Source organism: Coturnix japonica, chromosome 36, assembly GCF_054131305.1.
Source record: "Coturnix japonica strain WE chromosome 36, WE-NBRP24, whole genome shotgun sequence".
Taxonomy (NCBI): Eukaryota; Metazoa; Chordata; class Aves; order Galliformes; family Phasianidae; genus Coturnix; species Coturnix japonica.
The window spans coordinates 1,570,545-1,592,522 of record NC_140698.1 but is presented as its reverse complement, the minus strand read 5'-3'; the positions used below and the strand labels follow the sequence as shown (position 1 = coordinate 1,592,522).

Below are 21,978 nucleotides of genomic sequence, written 5' to 3'. Positions count from 1 at the left end.
TGTAATATGGCAAATCTTTAGACAGGAGCAAACAATGTAATGTTTACTTGTACTACAAATGCCAACTAATTGCACCTAACCCATCAGAACTCCATAAATCTGCAATTCCACCCACTGGAGTGAAAATGAACAAGTAACCATCACACTGCCTTCAGCAGTGACATCCCATCCCCAGATGACACAGAACCTTGAAGGGACAGAGCGCTTTGCTTTTGACCACCACAAACAGATATGGAATGGCATGGGAGCTGTACAAGGTAAGGGATTTTTCTTTAATTCTTAACTTCTTTAAAAGTATTTGTCATTAGAGAGCTGCTATATTGGTAAAGGTTCATCGCCCACACAACATCAGGAAAAATGAAATGAATGCTCACTAACATGAAACCAACCAAAGAAAAAGGTAATGGAAAACCACACAAATGAGAGAAAGTGCTCATGGAGTTGGTATGACCAACTTATTTTCAGTGTCTGGGACAAGTCAGAGTTCAATATTTTCCTTCCCTGAAGTTACTTTCATGCAAAAACTCCTCCAGCTCTAATTCAGAATTGGAAAATCTGATTTATATCTCAAATTCATCCACCTGGCCAGGCTTCAGTAGCTCTCTCTAATGAGACACCAACGATTTCTCGGATGGCTGTCCCCAGTACTGAAACCATTTAGGATACATGTTAATTGCTTCATTTATGTGTTCATATGTACAAGTGAGCACAGCTATACAAAAGGAATGTCTCTATATTTTAGTTCTCTTTTTTTCATTGTTCCCCATAAACATTAAAAACCACGAACCGAACAAGCTTGTAAGAATGGTTTCAGGCATGAGGAACAGGTGGTGCGAATGTCAGTTAAGTATTCCTGCAGGGGGAAGACTGGAAGTTTGCTGTAAATTATGGGGGCATTTCTGCAACAGAAAAAATTGGCTTTTCATTGATGAAGCTGGAAGCACTCTTTGATAACAAACCCACTGGGAACTTCAAATCATATCACATCACTCAGTTATTTTTTCCTCCATTTGTCTTGGAAAAACAATATTGCAAGAGTAAGTGCTTGCATGTAGAACTAGGAATAGCATGGTTTAGAAAGAGCACATACATTTCTGCTTCATCACAGCTGAAGCATCCCATATTCTGACCTTTACCCAGGCCAAATTCCCCACATATGAGGCAACCTCACTTGCATACATCCCATTGAACACAGGAAGCTAAGAAATGAATTTTGCAATTAGGAAAAAACACCTCCCATATGGTTGTTTGGATAATGACTTCATCACACGCACCAAAAATCACAAACCTATGCTTCATATGTCTGTAGGATACAATGCTGTGAGGAAAAGAGGAATGACTGTGCGAATCCTTGCAGAATCAGGCATACTGTTTCTAAATCATACCATCAAAGTCCTTCACCTAGAGAACATCTTCCCTGTAGGAGATTGACTCCACAGAGGAGATCTGAGGTGGACAGAGTATCACCTGAAACTTCAGTTTCCTGTTGATGAATTCACTGAGACAGTGCCATCCATATGCTCAAGTAATATTTTGAGAGGAAAATGAAATTTGTAAGGAAACTGTCACTGACCTTTGTGCCCGGTCTGTTATTGTTATCTCTTCCTTCAGATCTAGGAGTAGCGCTGCCTGAGCCATCACCTTCTTGCTGCAGGGCAAGGATTTGAGGTGCAGAATGAGCAGAGCAAGGCAAAACTTGCTTCCCATCTCCTCCAGCTCTTGAGTTCCCAGCTGCAGGCCCTGGTGGAAAAAAGGAGGAAGTTTCATTGCTGAGTGTACAAAGCGCAGGTGTTGGGAGACTGTTTTTCAGAAGGACAGCTCTTAGTATTACAGTATCACCTCATTCAGGTTCCCATACAGTCAATCATGAATTCAATGATAGCATTTGTTCTAGAGGATCTATTCTAAAATAGCTTCTATTTTACAGAGGCAACAGAGGCAAGTAGTGTAACTGCTCTGGTTACTTACACTGAAGTTGTCACTGTACAAATTAGACTCATACCCCAAGAGGATCTGACTAAATACACTCTTACAAATCATTAGGTCTCATCTTTTTTCTCTCTCTAGAAGCGTCATCTCCCTAAGCAATGGGAAACAAATAGGTTTTATGACTGTAAATACTGGACAGTGGCAGAGATTAGAGAAAAAACAGTGAAGAGGGGAAGGAGGGAACATCTTTAACAAGTTATGAATTGCTTTTTAAGAAAATCAATTACAAAGTAATTGCAAAATAACAAATAACTCTGAGGAATTTCTCAGTGTATTAAAAGCCTATGTCTCTAGTAGGGACGTGCAGGCAAAGAAATGCAAAAACAGGACTGGGATTATCAACATCACCTTTCCAAGAGGACTCCTTCAAGCTGTGGATCCTCACATGGAAGAGCCCTGACTTTGAATTGTCTGTGCATGCTTTTTCACTACTTAAAAAAATAAAGACCCAACAAAAAAGTAACACATCAAGGGCCTACATAGGAGTAATCCGGTGTAATTACTGGTAGTTTCTCACAAGCAGTGAGATGGCAAGAGACCAAAAAAAACCTCCAAAACCACAAAAGAGTCACCGAAAATAACCCAAAGAAACTGCAAAATCCCTCATCTTTGGCATTTAGTGATCACATCATGTGTTACTCCTTAATGCTATCACACCAGGGGTTGAATCAATTGCTGAACAGTTGCAGCCTTTGTCAGTATCAGCCCCGTGTGCTTTTGAAGCACAAACCATTTCTGCAGCCAACCTTCTGACAAGAACTCCAATCCCATTTCCAAGACTGTTTCCTTAGCAACTGCCATAAGTCCGTGCTCACAGCCCTGGCACCAGCCACAAGCACAGTGTGTGCTCCACACCAGCATGGCCTGCTCTTGACCCTTCACTCGGTGTTTGTTACTGCACATCTTACAGGTAACAGAGCCCATATATTATATATATTATATATTATATATATATAATATACCAGTAACTGATAACAGGGGGCTGAGCTCCAGTCTCCTGTTTCTTAGTAGTTAGTTTTGTTTTGCCTTCTTTAATTTGTTTATGTTTCCTATGTAAGGTTGCACTTATAATTTCTCTAGGATCTTCTGCACAGCTGAGAGAAATTGGGAGCCAACAGCATGGAGGTGGATGGAAAAAAGAGGCTTCCCAAGTGACCATCTACAGCTCCCTTGTAATGCTTTTTTTTGGTTCATGTTTGTTAGAGGCCACAAAATGTCTTACAAGGCGAATGCCTTCACTTCAACTCCAGCAAGTCCAGCATGTACAAATAAAATCTAACATTAAAGCAGCCCTATCTGATAACAAACACATTTTCCTATAGTAACCACATTGAAATTCTGCTTGTTTTCTCAAACTATATGAATAAATATGAATAGGTAATTATAATAATGAATAATGAACAAATAATGCATTATTTTGAGCTTGTACATATACTGAGTGGTTGGACAGCTAGATAAGCAGAGGACGTGCCTAGAAGAGCACACAAACAATATGAGAAAACAGAGCCTCCCTGCCAGGCGTAGACAAAGGACTCTGGAGATCTGACTTCTGCTCTCAGAAAGTCTCTTAAATATCTTTAAAGCAGTCAGCAAATCTCTAACACCATTTCTTCTCCCATCCTAATCACTGCAAGCTTTGCTAAGTAAGAGCCAGGTGCAATGAACTATAGTAATTATTAATAATGGGAAGAAAATAGATGAAGAGGCTTAGAGGAACCAATGGTCATTAATACAAAACAACGAGGGCCTAGCAGCTCTACATAGATTCCTCACTTCCATTATTTTACTTCAGAAGACATTTTAGTGTGGCAGTTACAATTGGCAGGTGGAAATGGTGACATTTCTGAGCAAAAATAAGTCACTTCCACAGCAAAGGAATTATTCTCTCAGGGGTAAAAAATACAAGGAACATCCTGGGGCTTTCCCTGGGGTGTATCTTAGGGTCCTGTTTCCAGGATCCAGGCAGCACACTAAATACCTATCAATCCAGGAGATGCGAATAGTGACAGTGCTAAAACTCAGCCTGTGGGCTTACAATTCCCCAGGGTTTTATTCAGGATATGAAGAGGCCTTAGGAAACTATGAACAGAGAAATAATAATAATAAAAGTATAATACACCTGAGAAGCCTCAGACAGTAAGTGCTCATGCTCTGAAGTTAGCTGCTTTATGATGGACCCATATTGCTTCGAGAACAGACAGCTCGGGAATAACAGCTGGAAACCTCAGCTAGAACATTACAAGTTAACACATTTAATTCACTTCAAACACAGGCAGTCTTTTATTTTCCAACTCAGACAATGCTCTCCCTCTTCTTCCTCAGCTCTCAGCAGAGGCAGGAGCTGGAGCTGCATTGGTGACTACCATTAAAGTGAAGATGCTGACAGAACTGATGCATCAAACTAACAGCATTAATGATATCTGCCAGCAGTGCCAAGAGCTGGTGCTCTGGGTAGAAACCAGCCCCTCCTGCCTTGCTTGAAATTCTTGAAATTCTACAAGAGATAAAGAAAGAGAAGTGGTGAACTTTTGATTTTGGTTAAGAAGCTCCACAGCAGTCAAGCTGGATTGTTTCTACTCACAGTGACAATATATAACCCGTTTGCCACTACCATGCAGGAGGAAGCTGTTCTACCTGCCATCAGGTCCTCTGCAATGTCCTGAACTCTCAGAGACCCTATCTTTCCCCATCACAATCCTACATGGCTCCATCCTCCTCTGGAGGCATCTGTATGAGAAGCGGAGTGCAGTGCAGTCTTCCAAGCCAGCAAAATCTAAGCAAAGTCTGAATCAGAAAACTGTACCAGAAAGCTGCAGACAAGATCATCAGTCTTAATTAGTTTAGCCTCATGGATATGCTAACAAAGGTATTCTTCTTTGATGATCAGCTCATATCTTTGCATAGTTTCTGCTCTTCATAACATGAAAGTGCCAGTCTGGATCATCATTGGCTCAATACACACATTGCTGCGCAATACAAATATGCCCACTGGTCCCCTGGGCCCCCTCATGCATGTCTTTTGAAGACATAATGTTAAAGGATAACAGGTTTATAGTTTCCTGGCTGTTATAAAGAATAATGGAACTAGACATTATTTGCTAATCTCTTCTCATTTTTTCATACCACAGCAGACAGTATGGTAAGAGACATCACCATGCTCTAATATCTGGATGTATCTGTATATATGATTTGGTGGGAAGAAACATTCCAGAGGAACTCAACATGGCTAATCAGATGAATTAAATGAACACAACCTATTAGCTCTTGGTCTAGTTAAACCAGTACATTTGTTCTCTGCCCAAACTGTTTTTATCATAACAGGGCAGTGAGGTGTTCATCTGCATCTCCTAAATGACACTGTGTCACAGTAATAGGAAACACGGAAGGAGGGGGAAAAATAAGAAAGCTATTCCGTGATTTATCATTTGGCCAAGATAATGGCAATAAAAATTCTCCTAATGAAAGTTGATGAAATTATACCGGAAAAAGAGTTCATTCGCATTCAGCACTGATGCATCAACTATATATTCACAACTAAATGCTTCCAACGTCTCTCAATTTACCTAAAAACACATCACAGGCTAAGAGACAATGTAATGGGAAAACTTCGTTATTCATTACTCATATGCTTTAAACAACCCCACAAGCCAAAGGCAGCGATAGTTTCATAACACAGATATTGTTGAAGGTGGAAGGACTCCAGAAGTTAAATTAGAATTTTCTCTCTCCACCAGGGTAACAAGAGCTGCAGTTAAACTGGAGTTGAAAGATATTAATAAACACAAGTAGACAACAGATTTCAGAGCCATCATTTTTCTCTTGCGTTCAGAGAAAAGGGATCTTTGGCACACAGTACGGTCACTTTTGGGCACTGTTCAATCCTTGAGGCAATATTTTTCCCTGCAAACTTACTTCCAGTCAACACATACACACACACATGCAGAGTATACTCTGCATCTCAACAGCTTTACACATGCACAATGGTTATGCCCTAAGGCTGGGTATAAATAAATTGGCAGTCTGGTTTCCCACTAATTCCATCAGTGAGCTCTCCATTGGAATACTAATAGAAACTACTTCGAGGCTGCACAGGACAAACCACACAGCTGAATGAAACATTTGGTGCCTGCAGATGAAATTTTAGCCTGGGCCAGCCCCAAAAGATAGTGTCCTTTAAACCCCTGTGAAAGAAAACATGCTGATGCACAATGGGGAACCAGCTATTGAGATGAGGACAGTAGGGAACAAGCCAGTTTTTCTCATGGCCCAGAGATCCCTAAGCAGTAGGTATGACATTCTAAACAGACAAAGTTTAGGGGATAGAAATTTGGGCCAAAAGATTTCAAAGGGATTAAGCAAGCAGAAAAGGCTGAAGATGGAGAAAAAAAATTGGGTAGCTTGAATTTCTAGAAAGATGAGAGGGGTTGAGTTAAAGACAGAAGATAAAAGGACTGGAGAGATAAAAGGATGAGAAAGAGGGAGGGGTGGTTGAGGTCAGTGGATGCTGATGTGGAGGAATGATAACAAGAGGAAAACTAATGGAAACCTCAATCCCCATCTCACTGTTGGAGAGGTGTGCTTCGTTATGAATGCCCATCCTCGCTTTCCTCAGTACTTTGGCTACTAGGTGAGGAAACAAGGCCCAGCTTGCTGTCAACCCTCCCTGAAAATCTGCTGAATTTAGCTGATGCTCTGATTCAGCTGGGACTGAGCAAACTTCTTTGTTTCGTCACAAGATGGGTTATTGATTTGTCATTCAAACGGACTCTTTCCCTGGCTAAAGATGCTACAGGCTAGATTGTTCAAGGGATGGAGGAAAGCAGATCAGAGAGCAGAAAGAGGCCTGAAAGGCCTGTTTGTAAGAGAACTGAGGATTTAGCAAATGGTAAAACTGGTTGTCAAGTTCTACTTATTCAGATAGCATAGATAGCCAACCAAAGTAAGCATAAAGATGGGGATATATTCTCATCACCCTCCCCCAGAGACTGCACACTCACACAGAGCAGTAGTGGTTGGGTATGGAATGCTTCCATACTTGCTGGATGCTGGTGCACCTCTTTCGCATTGCTTCCTGAGATGGAAGGTAGTACATGGTACCAGAAGGTCCAGTTTTGCCAGATCACTTCTTGGGTATCACTGGGACCAATGCATACATTTATGTGGGGCATAACTGTGAAAAGTGGCTGAATCAGGAATAAAAGATGGACAAAAATAGAAAGCAAAACCAACGTAGATGAGCCATAAAGAAGGTCCAGAGGGCAAAGAACAAAAGTAGTGGGAATTGTCAGTATGTTTTTGTTGTTGTCATTGTTTGTTTGTCAGGAAAAACAACAACAACAACAAAACAGAAAATAAATAGAAAAAATAAGTGCTAATTCTTGAAAGAAAACAAATAGTGCTCCAGATAATTAACTCTCCTACTTGGCAGACAAGAAGAAGAAATGGGGAAACTGTTCAAGGTCATACAGTGATTCTGGGGCAGTGTAAGAAAAGAAAACTACTTTACACTGGTGACAACCAAGTGCTTTGTTCAAGAACATTTCTGTCTTTAATGCAGGTTCCAGTACTGGCAACAGGTTAACTGCTGTTACCCCATCTGACTGTGCCTTCAACATTCATCTGTAGTCTACCCACGGCTTTCTCTCACTCGTACACCTTCTGCTGTGTGAACTCTATGGAACCTGGAACAAGTCACAGCCAGGTTATAGCCTGAGGTGCCTGAAGATTAAATGTGAGGTGGAGCTCTAAGTACATCTGAGAGTCTGTGTCAAATGAATTAGCTCATAAAAGCAGTCTGGGAAAGCAAGAAGTTGAATTTTTGCAAGTCCTAAATTGGCAGTTTAATCCCTGGATCACTTTTCCTCCCTCTCTACTTCCACTTCTCTGCTTGTATGAATAACTTCAGCATACAGAAAAGTGAGCAGACTCCAGGCCCACCCAAGCATTTTCAGCTATGAGTTTAACTCATTTGGCCATATTTCACCGTGGGAGTTAAATAACTTCCTAATCCTGGCTGGTGATCACCACATGCTTGGCAACAAAAGGATTTATGATGTTTATTCTGGCTAACGTAAATACAGATGCTATTCAGAAAGCGTCTAACCTGTTTTGAACATTCTTAGTACAGTATTTGTCTCCATAATGTCATTCACTATCAGGTTCTCCTGGTTAATTATGTGTTATATAAAGAACCAATTGTATCTTTTCATGAAATGCCCTCCATATTGTTCTATGTTACACAACACCTTGTTATTTTTCTGTGTGGCTTTAAAGCAGAGCAAGTATTTATAGTTACTGGGAAATTACAAAGTAGATTTTATTTTGAAATTCACTATACTATAATCTGCAATATAGAAAGCTTTGAAGCCTTTCCCTCTTACTCTGATAAAACATATGCCATTCTGCCCATCCCAGAGGTGATGAAAATATGTATTGACCAAAATGACACAGCAACACTAGTACGCTTTTCTTCCCCATACAAAATAAGACCCCATGATGGATCATGGTATCACTTTTGCACCAACATAATGATTTAGGCACTAGAGTGCATTTAGAAAGAAGCCAGCACAGCATGACCCAGACATCACAGCATGCTCCAGCCTGATAGCTGTCTGCCCCACAGGATCTCTGGTGCTCTGTTCCCATGCTAGCACATTACAGACACAAGCAGACCGGCAAAGCTGCATGTTGGCCTGATAGCAACGTTACATGGAGTGGAATTTAATGGGGTGGCGAGTTTGCTTCCTGCTATGCTGCCACCAAATATCCACATCACTGTGAAGCCTCTCCCCAGCACAGTGCTGAGTGTTACTGCTGAGCTCTCTGCACTCTTTCCCTTTCTCTCTCAATAGCTCAAGTATCACTAATACTCTCCCATATCGAATCTGCCTTCCAGGCCACTGTGTGCTTCCTCTAGCCCCCCCTTTCATTATCTCTTTTGCCTTACAAAGAAAATAACTCATAACAGACAAAGCAGTCCAAAGGAGGTACTACCATTCACGTCTATAGGGATATTATAGCATCTTCCAAGCCTACATTTTCTCACATACACAAGCATCTTACTCACTTTCTTCTTTATTGTTGCTGCTGCACATGGCACAGATATCTTTATTGAGCTGTCTTTCTAATCGCTACTTATGTTTTCCTGAACAGTCAGAGCTAATTCAGAACCCAACCATGTGTTTGAATGCTTTAAACTATTCCTTCAAACATGCTTTACCCCGCCACCGTCTGTATTTTATCTTCCATTCCCGTAACCACAGTCTTGCTGTCCTCCTTCCTACTGTATAATTCATATCAGCTGCAAACAGTAAATCTTAGCATTTTACTGTTCTCCTCATTTCTCAGTCATTAAAGAAATACAGACCAAAACAGAGTGGTAGCTGGAGTCACCTTACTATCCATTTCTTCCCACCCCAGTGATGATTAATACATCCCACCTATTTTTCCAGACTTTTAAGTAGATTTTCACTATACAAATGACCCTTTTGTGCCTCACCCCAAAACTCCAATCCCTTTGGGATTTCTTTTGGGTGAGGGAAACTCTCTTCTCCTTAGTTCTGACTTAACTAGGATGTCCACCAATGCTGCTCACTTAAATATGAGTCTTAACAAATGACAAACTTTGTATACTGCATCTCCGTTCACTCATGCCATCAAGGCAATTAACTCAGTCACTGTGCTTCCCTGCCCTTGTGTTTCTCGTAGGTTTTTTCTTTTTTTGGTGGTTCTCAACCTCTGGAGTAAATTTTAAAACATAAGGAATCAGAATGAGCACATTGTTTAGCATGTTTGAGATGTCTGCTATCTACCCCACTGGCCATTATTAATGATTTTACCAGTTTGAATCTTCAGTTCCTTTGTTCCCTTATAACTCTTACAGCAATAAAACCTGAGGTTTACCTGATTCTGTGTGTTGTAGCCTTGGTTGAATATAAAATAACACCGACAGATAACGTGCAGACATTGTCTTCCTGCATAAAACAGCCAGAGTGGTCCCACAGCATTCTGCTCTGTGCCTGTCCTGGCTGCCTACCAGCTCTGCCAACATGCCTGTGGCCCCAGGACAGCATAAATAGCTCCAGCATGCATCCAAATCTCAGCCTTCACAATTCCTTATTATTCCAGTCCTGAGGGTCCACTGTTTCCTTCCAGAGCCTTTTGATTATGCCTTGGAGCATGCTTCTTTTTTCCAGATCTAAGTCTGTTCTATACTAAATCCCTCATTTCCTCTGACTCCTGCTTCCATTGGCACCAGAGCAAAACTTCTACCCGATGGCAGTCCCCTTGCCTGGGCCACGCCACACGCCAGCTCCTGCAGTTAAATTGCCATGCACATATTCACAGATCAGCCCAAGACCTTCTCTTTGTTGGTCTCCTTAAACATTTACTTTAAACACGTCTTCATAAAGAGACTCATGAGTGAGAGGTAAGGGCACAGAGCCATCTGCAGCTCTGAGCCTTCCTTTCTCGTTTCTCAAATTTCACATATATTGTATGGCTGTCCCCTTACACTGCGCCTTTTCCCCTATATTATGAAGGATTCCTCATGTCAATTTTCTATCTTTTTTCATTTCACAAGTTCTCTTTGGTTATCTTCAGCCAGCTGCCAAAGCTGGTTTCCCCACCTAACACACTTCCAAGTGATCAGTGACAGTAAGCAACTACAATTCCAGAATTCATTGTATTAGCACTTCTAAAGCAACAAAGGAACCATTGATTTCCCAAGCCAAGGATACACAGGAAAGCACAAAAGGCATACGTGCCCAGTTCAGATCAGAGAGGAAAGAGACACACTGTTTGGTCAGGAATCCAGCCTGGTAACTGCTCCCTTTGAAGGTGAAGGATGGGAGTACAAAGAAGGGGCTTGTTGGCTGTGTTCTAATGGGTGTTAGCATAATTATTCTGATACAGGATGCTTCTTGCAGCTTGAATATGTCAGAAAGTTACCTTAACAGACGTATTTTACCAAAAGGCCCAGGGAGAAAGAATGATCTTTTTACAAGAAGGTTGGGTTAGGAGGGACATCCTGTGAAGGGTCTTGGGAATACAGACCACACAACCAGATGCCAGACATCAAGATAAGTTCCTCCAGGTGAAACAGTTGCCACCAGCTGCTAACCAGGATTTATAGGTCTGCGGAGTCCAAAGGCTCACTTTATTGCCAACCCAGATGTCCGCTGGTACAAGTAGTCTGATGGCTGATGGGGTTTTTTTAAACCACTCTTTTGGCTGAGAATACGATTAGTATCAAAAGAAAGGAACCAGCAAACAAAAACAACAGAGATCAAAACTGAATATTCTACATTATTACAGCAGATATGAGCCCCTGTTGCTTGCCCACAAGGAACCTACCAGCAGCATGAGCTCAGACGTTTGGACTTGTTTACCAAGGATGAGTGTCAATTAGACACAAACTTCTTCAAACCACCTATAAGCCTTTACTGCTCTTATAATCCCACCAGCAAAGGCTTACTTTAACTTCTCCACTTACTGTGCTTTTGGAAAGAAAGAGAAAAAGAAATCAGGTGTTTGAAGGCTGTAAGGAACAGACTGAAGAAAGGGAAACAAGATCAGAGAGACAGAAGTAGGGTGAGGGGGAGGCAACTATCTCTATCAAGTGGGATAACTGATGTGACTCACACAAAAGCAGCTTATATTTCCTCTTGTTCTGCAATGAATATTTCCACTTTGTCTTTTTCAGAGGAGACCAGCCAGAAGCAAATGCACAGCAGCTGAGTAATGCCTCAACCTCCAGAGCATCATGCAAAAAGAGAAAGACATGTAGGCCTCAGAAGAATAAACTAAGTTTCTCTGAGTCTTTGGAGACCTACTGACCGTTCACAGTGTGACGCAGGCAAACCTGTATTAACAGAGAAGATGCTGACTCCAGATTATAGGCTTTCAAGACTTCTTATCTTGCAGCTGTACTACCTGAGAAAATTTGCATAAGAACAAGCTGCCTCTTTCTTAGAAGTCTTTTTCAACCTGTTTTTATGATTTCCACTTAAAACGATAATCCTCTGTTTGTGACACTGCAATCATTTCTACTACAATCAAGTGTTCCATCCAGAAGGAGGATTACTGTCTCGGTTTGGGGAAGTAATATGGACCTCAGAAAGAACAAAGCAGCCAGTTTACAAGCAAATGACCTTGATAATAAAGAAAAAAAGAAAACAAGAGCGTGTATGATCAGATCTGCCTCTTCCAAGAGACATTTGATGCACTTCAGGCTCACAAGAACTGGTATTTCCTCAATATGTTCATACAATGGAGCTGGAAAAATTGGCAATGCCTACCTTCACTGTGCCAACCCAACATACACTCAGATTTTTCCTTAGACAACCTACCAACGTTTTAAATGTGAACACTGGAGACACGTATACAATAAACCTAGCACAGTACACAACGCCATGCATTTAGCACCATGTCTTTTGAGGAGGAGCATCGCCTCACATGGTGCCGAGTGTCAAACAACTGTTCTAAATCATTGCCACTGGCAGCTGCTCTGAAATCCAAAGAACAAACGGTTAAAATAAATGAAAGCAAAAGCCTTTTTCTTTCTCCCCCCAAGAAGATAATTTAGCATGACTTTCCACAGAACAATTTGCATGGGATTACCCACAATACACTGCATTATGGTGTATATACGGGAAAATGATGATGTAAGACAGGACAGTAAACACTCTGCACTTGTGTAATCTGCCAAAATTCACTCCAAAATTGGCCTGGGAAAGAGAATGAGAGAGTATTGCGCACTCGGAACAGCTTTAGGGAACATTCCCAACTCAAGCAGAAAACAATACCTGACTGAGACACGGACGTAATCACAGAGGAGTGGAAAATACAACAGATCCGAATGAGGAGCTGAATAGGAAACACGGAGTGATTTTCTTCATTTCTTTGATTTCCCACTGGGCAGTAACCTGGAGGGAATCTTCCCTCTTGTTCATCCAAAGCAGGTTCAGTTCACTACCCTTCACTACACACGTTCACTCAGTCTGCCTTCTGCTCCTCTCCAAGCCCCTCTGTATCTTCTTCTGATGCTGCTGGTGATCCTTAATGGACTCTGCACAGTCTCTGTGTTCAAAAGTGTTTGTCCCAAAACAATGAGCCCCAGGGCTGTATTAGTCGCAGAATCCAAACTACCAGCACCTCCTGCCCTCAGCCATGGTTGGCTGCTCAGCCCTTCAATACACTTCACCCAGAGAACAGGGACGCTAAGGATTTCTTGCACCGACCTCGTACTTTCCTACATAAAAAAAGCTGCAGGAAAATAGTATCAAATGAACTGATTTTGCCAGTTCCATGCATCATGTTCCTAGTAATTCAAGTAATTGTCTATCACTCCTCAAATCCCTAAGAATTGTGGAATTATAGATTCTTAGCTTAGGTTGGAAGGGTCCTTAAAGATCACAGAGTTCCAACTGTCTGCCATGGGCTGGTTGCCCCCACCAGCTAAGGCTGCCCAGGACACTAAGACACATTCCCCCAGGACACTAAGGGGGAATGAGGCATAGGTTTGGCCAAGAGGTGGGAAAGAGAGAAGTAGCATTTTCCATGTGGGTTTATTCAGTAATTCTCTCACCACTAAGTTGCAGAAAATGGAAGGAAAAAAAACCACAACAACCAACAAACAAGCAAGGGATGAGGCCAAATTATATTGCTGAAGAGGAGTTATAGAGATTAGTGTAGTAATTAATCAAGACAACCATGTCAGCAAGGGTCTGACCTTTATTCCTGCCCTAGTAACAGCTTTGTCCCCGATGACTTTTGGCTTGCATGCTAAAGCGATTTAGATACATCCCTCAATTAATCGCAGGATATCCTCTGGGAGATAGGAGAGCAGTACTGCAAGCTGCCAACAGGGATGCTGAATCAGAGGAGGAGTGACCTAGTGAAGGGCACCTAGTGAAGGACATCAGCAGAGATGGGGAGGTAACCCACAGTTCTCTTTACCTCCTACACTTCACCCCTCACTGCTGGAAGCAAAATTGTTTGAAGCATCTAATTCGAGATCCTGCCATATTTTAAAAGATTAAGATTTCCAAAAAATAAGAAAAATAATAAGAGTGTCTTAAAATAACTTGCGTCTTTTTCTGTAAAGAAGCAACAGCACCACATCAAACTCACTCAGGCAGGATGACAGGCAGCTGCAGAGATCACGGCAGCAGTTGCTTCCCTCTTCTCTCTTTTCTTGTGAGATAAAGACCTTCTATCAGGCAGATGTGCTGCCAATCCCACACTCGTAGAGAGTGTGGAGTCCCTTGCTCAGTGTTTTGGGTCACCTGCAGCTTCTAGAGTAACTAGCAAGCACTACTCTCTGACAAAGAACCTCAAAGCTCTGCAGATGCAGTTGTGCCCCTGAACATATGGGAGGGGAGTACCTTCTATCCTGCCCACTAGGGACAGACAAGTGGAATCTGAGCTCTCTCAGAAAGGCAGTGTACAACTACAGACCTTCAGTAAATAGAAGGACTAAAAAGCTACACATTCAGGAGAGTGGTGAAGCTCAAGATTGGCAAGAGATAGAAACAACACTAGGAGACGTCTGCTTCTATTAGAATAGCTATTATCACAGCAACTGAATACCTGAATCAGTTTTTGTCTCCTAAGAAAAATAACAAACGCATTTGCCCATCAAGTTTGTCCATTATGGCAGTTAGAAGCAGAGACTGTCAGAGCTTTATGCCTGTGAATTAAAGTCCCTGTCAGGATCTTAGCTAGTCAGAGTGAACAGAAGCCTTAAATTAATAGCTTAAGTTACAAAACTCAGAACAGCTAACACACATGTTGAGTACACCCAGCTGGTTGTGAGGTTTTCAGATACTTGTCTGAATGAACCCCAGATCTCCTGCTCAACACAGACAGGGTCTCGTATAAAGTCTGGAATAGATTTTCTAAGGTTTATTTTTAGCAGCTGTTCCACAGTTCTGATACAGAACAGAGACAACCCAGACATGATACTCTGATGGTGAAATGAATCATTCTTTCAGAGCTCTGAAAGCACTAACAGGCCATAAAGGTCCTCAGCCAGACCCGCCTGGGGCCTTTACCCATACCCTCTACCTATTCTAAGAGCCCCACTTCAGCTTAGGGCTCTGCTGTAAAACTGCAGGTCTGTAGCTCCTGTAGCAACGCTTACATGCTTTTACCTGAGCACACCCTATGGTGTGTATATGGTGTACCCTATGGTGAGACTCTGACTCACAGAACTGACTTCCCAGCATCACCTTGTCACTGTGGACCTGCCAAGTGGTTTCTGAGCTGTTTGATCCCACAAACATCACCCTGAATTACTAACGTGTGTTTTCACTTTGGATCTGCTACACTACCATGGACTTGCCTAATAATGTGGACTCGTGGCTGAATCCAAGTACTCTTCAGAAGCCTGGTCTGCTTACCTTGCTTGGAGACAGTGAGACTTGGCCTTGGCTGCCAAACAGAGACTATCTGGTATTATCTCAATTTCTCCTACTGCTAGCACTGACCCTAATTCTTTTCTCAGAAGAGGCACACATACTATTTTTCTCCCATATACCTCAATACAGAGATTACAACATCCTAAACCACAATTAGATTAGGCCACCAGAACTATCTCACACTACAATCCAGATACAAAAATAGATTCCCTTTCCTTAGCTATTGTTGGCAAACACGGGTTCTAGTGAGAGAAGTTATTTCTGGACTTTTACTGGCAAGCCTTCTTTTCAGAGACTAAAAGGAAGAGCTGGTGCTGGTGGAAAAATTGTTAGACATGACTTTGAAGAAATGGCAGTTTCTGCCAAGCTCTTATGTGTGTTTCTCTGTGGGGGGAAAAAGGCTTTATTAGCTTTTCTTTCCAGAGGTCACATCTGTGAGGGTAAGTGAAAGAAAAAGGCACGTATGGAAAGTCCTCCGTCTCAGATTGACAATCAGCTGCACAGTCAGTGCCACAAAAGCCCTTTTGCACTTGTGCCTCTTCTTTCATGAAGGAAAATCCCCATTTTCTTAGAACAAAATGATGGCTGAATGTGAATGCACTGGAGTTTCCCGCTGATTTTGGTACACTGTGTTATCTCCTACTTGGAAACCCTGAGCACTTCTCATCAGGCATTTATATAGATCTGTGCATACACACACATTTACATGATCACAGATGTACAGGGACACATTTCTAAGACTCTAGCATTACAACAAACAACAACCATCCATAAAGACACAATTAAAGTTACACGTTCATCAGACACACTGGTGCACACTTGAACATGCATTGGACTGTCTTCCACACCCACGTGTATCCACATTCATGTTTATATTGTAGTCTTCCACAGTCTGTAGTTTGCACCCACGAATACTAACTGCACAAACCCAGCCCAGCGGAACAAACACTCATTTAATGTGTAATTCAAAAACCATAGGCATGTACTCTCCATGCACTCTGCTGCTGGCTTTCCCCTCTAAACAGGATGCAAATCCTACACAGTCCTATAGGCTGAGTTCTCTCTATACAACAAGTAGCTGAGCTGTGGCACACAAAAGTGCCAACGTGCCATTGCAAGAATTAAAGGTTTTATGAGTCTTTTCTCCACTTCCACAGTCTCCCCCTTCCAGTTAATGTCAAGCGTGTATATATAAATGAGATGTATTTGGGGCTTGTGCCAAGTCTCTGTAACACGGACACAGAAATAATATGGGTAAAACATGATTTGTATTGGGACTGCTCTGGTTGTCTTAAAAAGAAGGTCTTCAGTGACTGATTTGGCCTTTCTGGAAGCTTCTTACTGTTTAAATTGTAGAGTTATGAGACCTCACATTCAGTTCAGCTTATCACAGCTGTACATCCTCATGTGAAATCAGGGGAACTGACTGAGAAGAGTAGGGTACTTGATGAAGCACCTTGGGGATTGAAATGTGTGTTATTAAATGTACATGAAATAAACAAAATTTCACTCCCATTTATTCCAACCAGTCAGAATCTCAAGCAAAGGCAACCTGGCCTTAAGTGGACTGCATTTATATATCTGGAGTGAGCCCAGAAGTGTCAGGTGCTACTCATTCTTATGATGCATGTCAGCATGTAACACACCAGATCTTATCAGTATGAAACCAACACCTCTTTGGGCTGTCCCTCATCTCTGAATGTTTTCACACAGACTCAGAAATCTAAGGTTTTCTCTTCCAGAGAGCATCACTAAAGATTATTCCAAAAAGACACAGAAAATTCTGCTAATATTCCTCCTCCTCTCTACCAATGAATTCACAGAAGACATCATTCATGCTACACCAACTAAGGGCAGACACTAAAACGTTACCTGAATACCCTGAGATCAAATGTCTGTCCAGAAGCAGTGAGTATCAAAAACATGACAAACAATTCACCATTTACACACTGTATCTCTGAATCAAGAGGTTGAAGGTATTTAAATGGAAGCTGACTTGACTTCTGTCTGTTATCTTTTCTGCTTTCTGTCAGCAGCTTCTCTAACACCCACTGCTGTGGCAAACCTTGCTTATCCTGTCTTCCTATGCCACAAAACGTAACCAGATTGGTTTAATTTCTGCAACACCTACGCTGAGAAAGATATTACTAAAAAGCTGTAGAAGAGTCAAGGAACATGTGCTGCGTTCCTTCCAACACCTTGATGAACACTGGATGAACAGAAGTGAAAATACTTTACAAGGAATAAGGCACTTCCCCTCACTTTACAATGCAGTAGGTCACACCAGCTTAGACAGCCTGTACTGACAGCAATTGCCTGCTTTGTTTTGCTTTCCACCACCTTAGCACCCTTTGTGTCAATACATATAAGAACTGAGCTGCGCAGTGTGAGGAGCCCACCTTACCCTTCTGCTCCAATCTCAGCTAGAAGAGGAGATGCGAAACAGCCTTAGAAGACATCCATCTCCTCTGCACGTGGAAGCCCACAGGACAGCAAGGCACACATCCATAGACCCCAGCACTACGAGTGTGCTGCCTGACATCAGGCTTCATTGCAATCCTATACACCACACTCCACACCTTTAATTAGTTACAAATGCAAAGGAACTGAAGGACAGATTTCCCACCTAGCTTTGCATTTATTAAAAGGTCACCAAGGAAACATGATTTTTTTCCTGTGAACAGACATCAAAAGCTAATGAAACCTGAACTTCATCATTGCTGTGTACCTTTTCTTTTCAGTTTTCATTTAGAAATGAACTTCCTTTCCCCTTCACGAGATAATCCAGGCTCCCACAAGTGCTTTGCAAGAATGGTTTGGCCAAAAGGGTGAGTTATGCATCCCTTCCTTTTTCTCTTTCCACTGACAGCCATGAAACAGTGTCATACGACAGAGGAATGACACACAGCACAACATAATTCTAGCTGTACGTAGAAAATATAGACCTTAAGGTAGCCACATGTGCTATGCATAGATGCACAAAATACAGACATGTATTTAAAGCAATAAATATGCATGTCAGTTGCACACCTTTTGTGTTCTGCCTAAAACCAGAAATAAATGCATGCATACAAACATCTTTGGGCACAACTTCTTCCAAGTGCAGCACACAAACACATCCTCTAGTGTGCATACAGATGTTCCCCTAGCTACTGCATTGAAAAGAACAATTATGCACATCCCATAACTCAGTGGCAGTAACATGCCATTGCCACTTGTGTGCTCGTGTCTGTATTCTAACACATACCCTACCTCTATGCATGCGAGAAGGCTGGGAATCAATAACCACTTACAGCCCTTCAATCCAACACTGTCAACTTTGTTCCCCTCTGTTTATAGTGACAGACAAGAAGAGTGAAGACAGGGGACACATCAGTATGCAGCGTAGGAGAAGTGGACACTATCAGCATAAGCAACAGACAGGAGCTACTGAATTCAGTAGTGGCTGCTCTTGCCTCCTGCAACAAGCAGAGCTGCCACTGTCCCAGAAATCTGGTTTATTCCCAGGAAATTGATGCAACCAGATAGAAGAAACCAGAGCAATAACCGAGGGCCATTTTCCTAAAACAACATAATTGTACAAAAAAAAAGATTCGGAAAAAAAATTCAATTCTTATTTGTTTCCTAGGTCTGAGCAATGATCTTGTCTACATAACGATGCACAACATGCTCGGTATAACACCAGAACAACTCGATATCATATCCTGCAGAGAAGACAGCATGAAACTAAATATACTTCAGACACAGCAGGCTACCTTTAAAAATTGTCAAGTTGCTTCGTTGACCTTTTAAAGGGAATGAACATACAAATGCATTACATTTAAGAGCAAGTCAATACCTCAATGAATTTCAACCAATCCTGCAGCATGTGGAATAACCAAAAAGCTGTTGGTCTGACACGAGCTCTAATCATGTACCTCCATCAAAGCTCACAGCCTCACCCACCCAAAATGCTGTCCAAGCATCTCAGAGCTACTCGGTCTCAGCCTACAACATGGCCTTGGTTTTACAGTCCTGAGTTTCTCACTGTATCTATATTCAGAGATCTTCTGCATTATGAACACGTCCCATTACGCCAGGCCTGAATCTCTCCTGGGCAGAGATTGGCATTAATATAAATATAATTATGGTCATTTAATAAATGTATGATGCATGTCACTCTATCTCATTAAATTAACAACAGGAGTGAATTTCGTATTAGTCGTGACAAGGCCCATTTTCAAAGCTGACATTTAATATCACTCCCCAGCATAATCATACATCAGGCTTCACAAATTAAAGGATTTGATGTGAGCGAGGGATGATCAAATACATGAAACCACAGAACCAGTGCTGTAGCTTGCTGCAGATATTCAGCCTATGTAATACATTTACCTACAACTGATGAACCAGCAGAAATTCCAGCCATTTCAGTGCACACGGGGGCTCATGAAAGCATTCCTGATTTAGAAAAACTTCAGCACTTTGACCTCTGGAAGCCCTTCCAATCACCAAAGACAATGGCTTGATCAGAAAAGCGACCTTTCGGTCACTATTTCAGAGCCAGTCTGAGCTGTTTTCAGACTCCATTTACTTCATTCTCCCTCACTAGAAAAGACAAGAGGGCTGCTCGCAAAAGGTCACTGGGAAAATGGTGTCCAGCTGCCTGCTGCAAACTTCCTATGCGCCATCAGACTGCAGGGAACATAAAGCCCATCACATAGCTCATCCAGTGCTTTCATCTTTGGTGGAAAGCAGTAGTATTGGCCACGGTGTTGACTTTAGGTGCCTGTTCACCCAGGTGCAGGACATCTGAAGGTTGTGAGCAAGGTATTGTGTTGCTCAAGCGTGTTTATGCTGCGTTACAGAGCTGTCTCCCTTTTTCCCATCACTGCCAATTGGCGATGCATGCATGCATGCCCTGGGCCATCACAACATGGCTGTACAGCCCATTCTCCCCAACCCAGATGACAAGTCAGATCCAACTCTATTACTTCTCAATGCTGGGAAAAAGAACACAAGACAGACAATAATACAATGGAATCGAAGGCATAATATAACAGAAAAAGAAAGCGGCAGAGGAAATATCTTAACAAGTGCTGGTCCTCCATTGTTTTCACACAGAATTAGCATTTCAAATCAAATAAACTACTTAATTCAATTCTCAGCTCCCTCACAAGCTAACAGCATTTTATATTTATCTCCAAGTCAGAACAAGTCTTTCCACTTGTAGCCTGCTGGCCATCAGCTTTTAAAGGAATACTTCCCACTGAGATGCTAACCGTCCTTCTGATCATGTGGCAAAAACATACACATACTTAAAACCCTACTTAGTAAAAGAAGTCATCTCTACCAGGAATAAGCTACTGCAAAATGGACAGTGTTTCAGGGCTTTTTATTCCCATTGTATGTAGCTGTACTCCTCTCACAGACTCATTTGCAATATCGTTTTCAAACTCATTGAAAATCGCCTTTCTCATTTTGTTTCTGAGTGAATCTCTGATTCAATATTCTTGTGTAAGTTCACCTGCTACTTCCAGCACCACCAAAGGAAACTTTTCGCAATAGCCAAGAAGAGGTGGCACGCAGTAAGAGATTTGGTTAGGAATACTTTGGGAAAAACTTATTTAATCCAAGGCAGAACTTAATTGTGAAGTACACCAGGCTTCAGGCGGCTCTTCTCAGAAAGAACTCCTTGGGTTTTAGGTTACATTTCTGATCAGACGTCATAAGAAGAATAGCTTTTTCTTTTCCAGTCATTGCATTGAATTCTTTTTTACTGTCTTTAGTAGCAATTGCCATGAATTTTCAGTTACTTTCTTAGCTTCCCACATCTAATTCCTACATTACTTTGGCTGATACCCTTTTTCCCCTTTTTCTTTTGTTCACAGAGAATTAACCTATGCATTTTTCACCTCAGAATATCTTGATCATGATTAGGTAAATGGCCTCTACCACTGTTTACTCGTATCTGTCAGAATCTCTAGTAAACAATTAGTACTGGCAAAAAGGAAACAGACTGAAAGAAGTGAAATCCACCTCTTGACAATCCATCTATTACATAGATTCTTCATCAGTGTTATGATTCACTGTCCTCTATGCTCTAATTATCACCTTCTCTTTACTATTATACCAAGATGGGTTTTAACTAAATGTGTTCTCAATTCTTGATTAAGCTTTTTTTTGGGATATGTAACAGAATCTATTTTAAAAACATTGGTTTTAAAATTTATAATACCTCCGTAATCTTTTTTTTCTTCCTCTTGTGGTCTGCTTTATTTATAATACATCCTCAGTCCTGGACTATTATCCCATATTAAGGGAAAAACATACATGAACACATGTTAATAGAAATGATGCGCTCTGCCCTTATTAAACGTAATTGGGTCATGATCACTGGTGTCTAGGTAACCACCAACTCTCACACCGAAGATTATTTCACCCTTTCCTATCATAGTGTGGTCCAGAATAGAGCTATATTGGATACAACATCTTTTGTACTAGAAAATAATCATCTGTAATGTTCGGAATCTGTAATAGAATTTACTGCTGCCTACACAAAATCTCAGGTACATAACACCTAGACAGA

The 21,978-nt window shown here is 41.6% G+C and overlaps 1 protein-coding gene and 1 long non-coding RNA gene across 2 annotated transcripts in view; one reads left to right on the top strand and one right to left on the bottom strand.

The window, feature by feature from the left end:
- Nucleotides 1-837: 837 nt before the first annotated feature.
- Nucleotides 838-21,978, bottom strand: part of LOC146755067 (cytosolic carboxypeptidase 4-like) — a 72,656-nt gene continuing 51,515 nt past the window's right edge. Inside the window, exon 5 of the mRNA XM_085526418.1 lies at nucleotides 838-1,740. Coding sequence (XP_085382544.1) covers nucleotides 1,522-1,740 — 219 coding nt within the window. The 3' untranslated portion in view covers nucleotides 838-1,521. The remainder of the gene's footprint in view (nucleotides 1,741-21,978) is intronic.
- LOC146755068 (uncharacterized) lies at nucleotides 2,682-4,917 on the top strand. The gene is made up of 3 exons (XR_014938448.1): nucleotides 2,682-2,899; nucleotides 3,070-3,161; nucleotides 4,312-4,917. It is a non-coding gene; the product is annotated as an uncharacterized LOC146755068 (long non-coding RNA).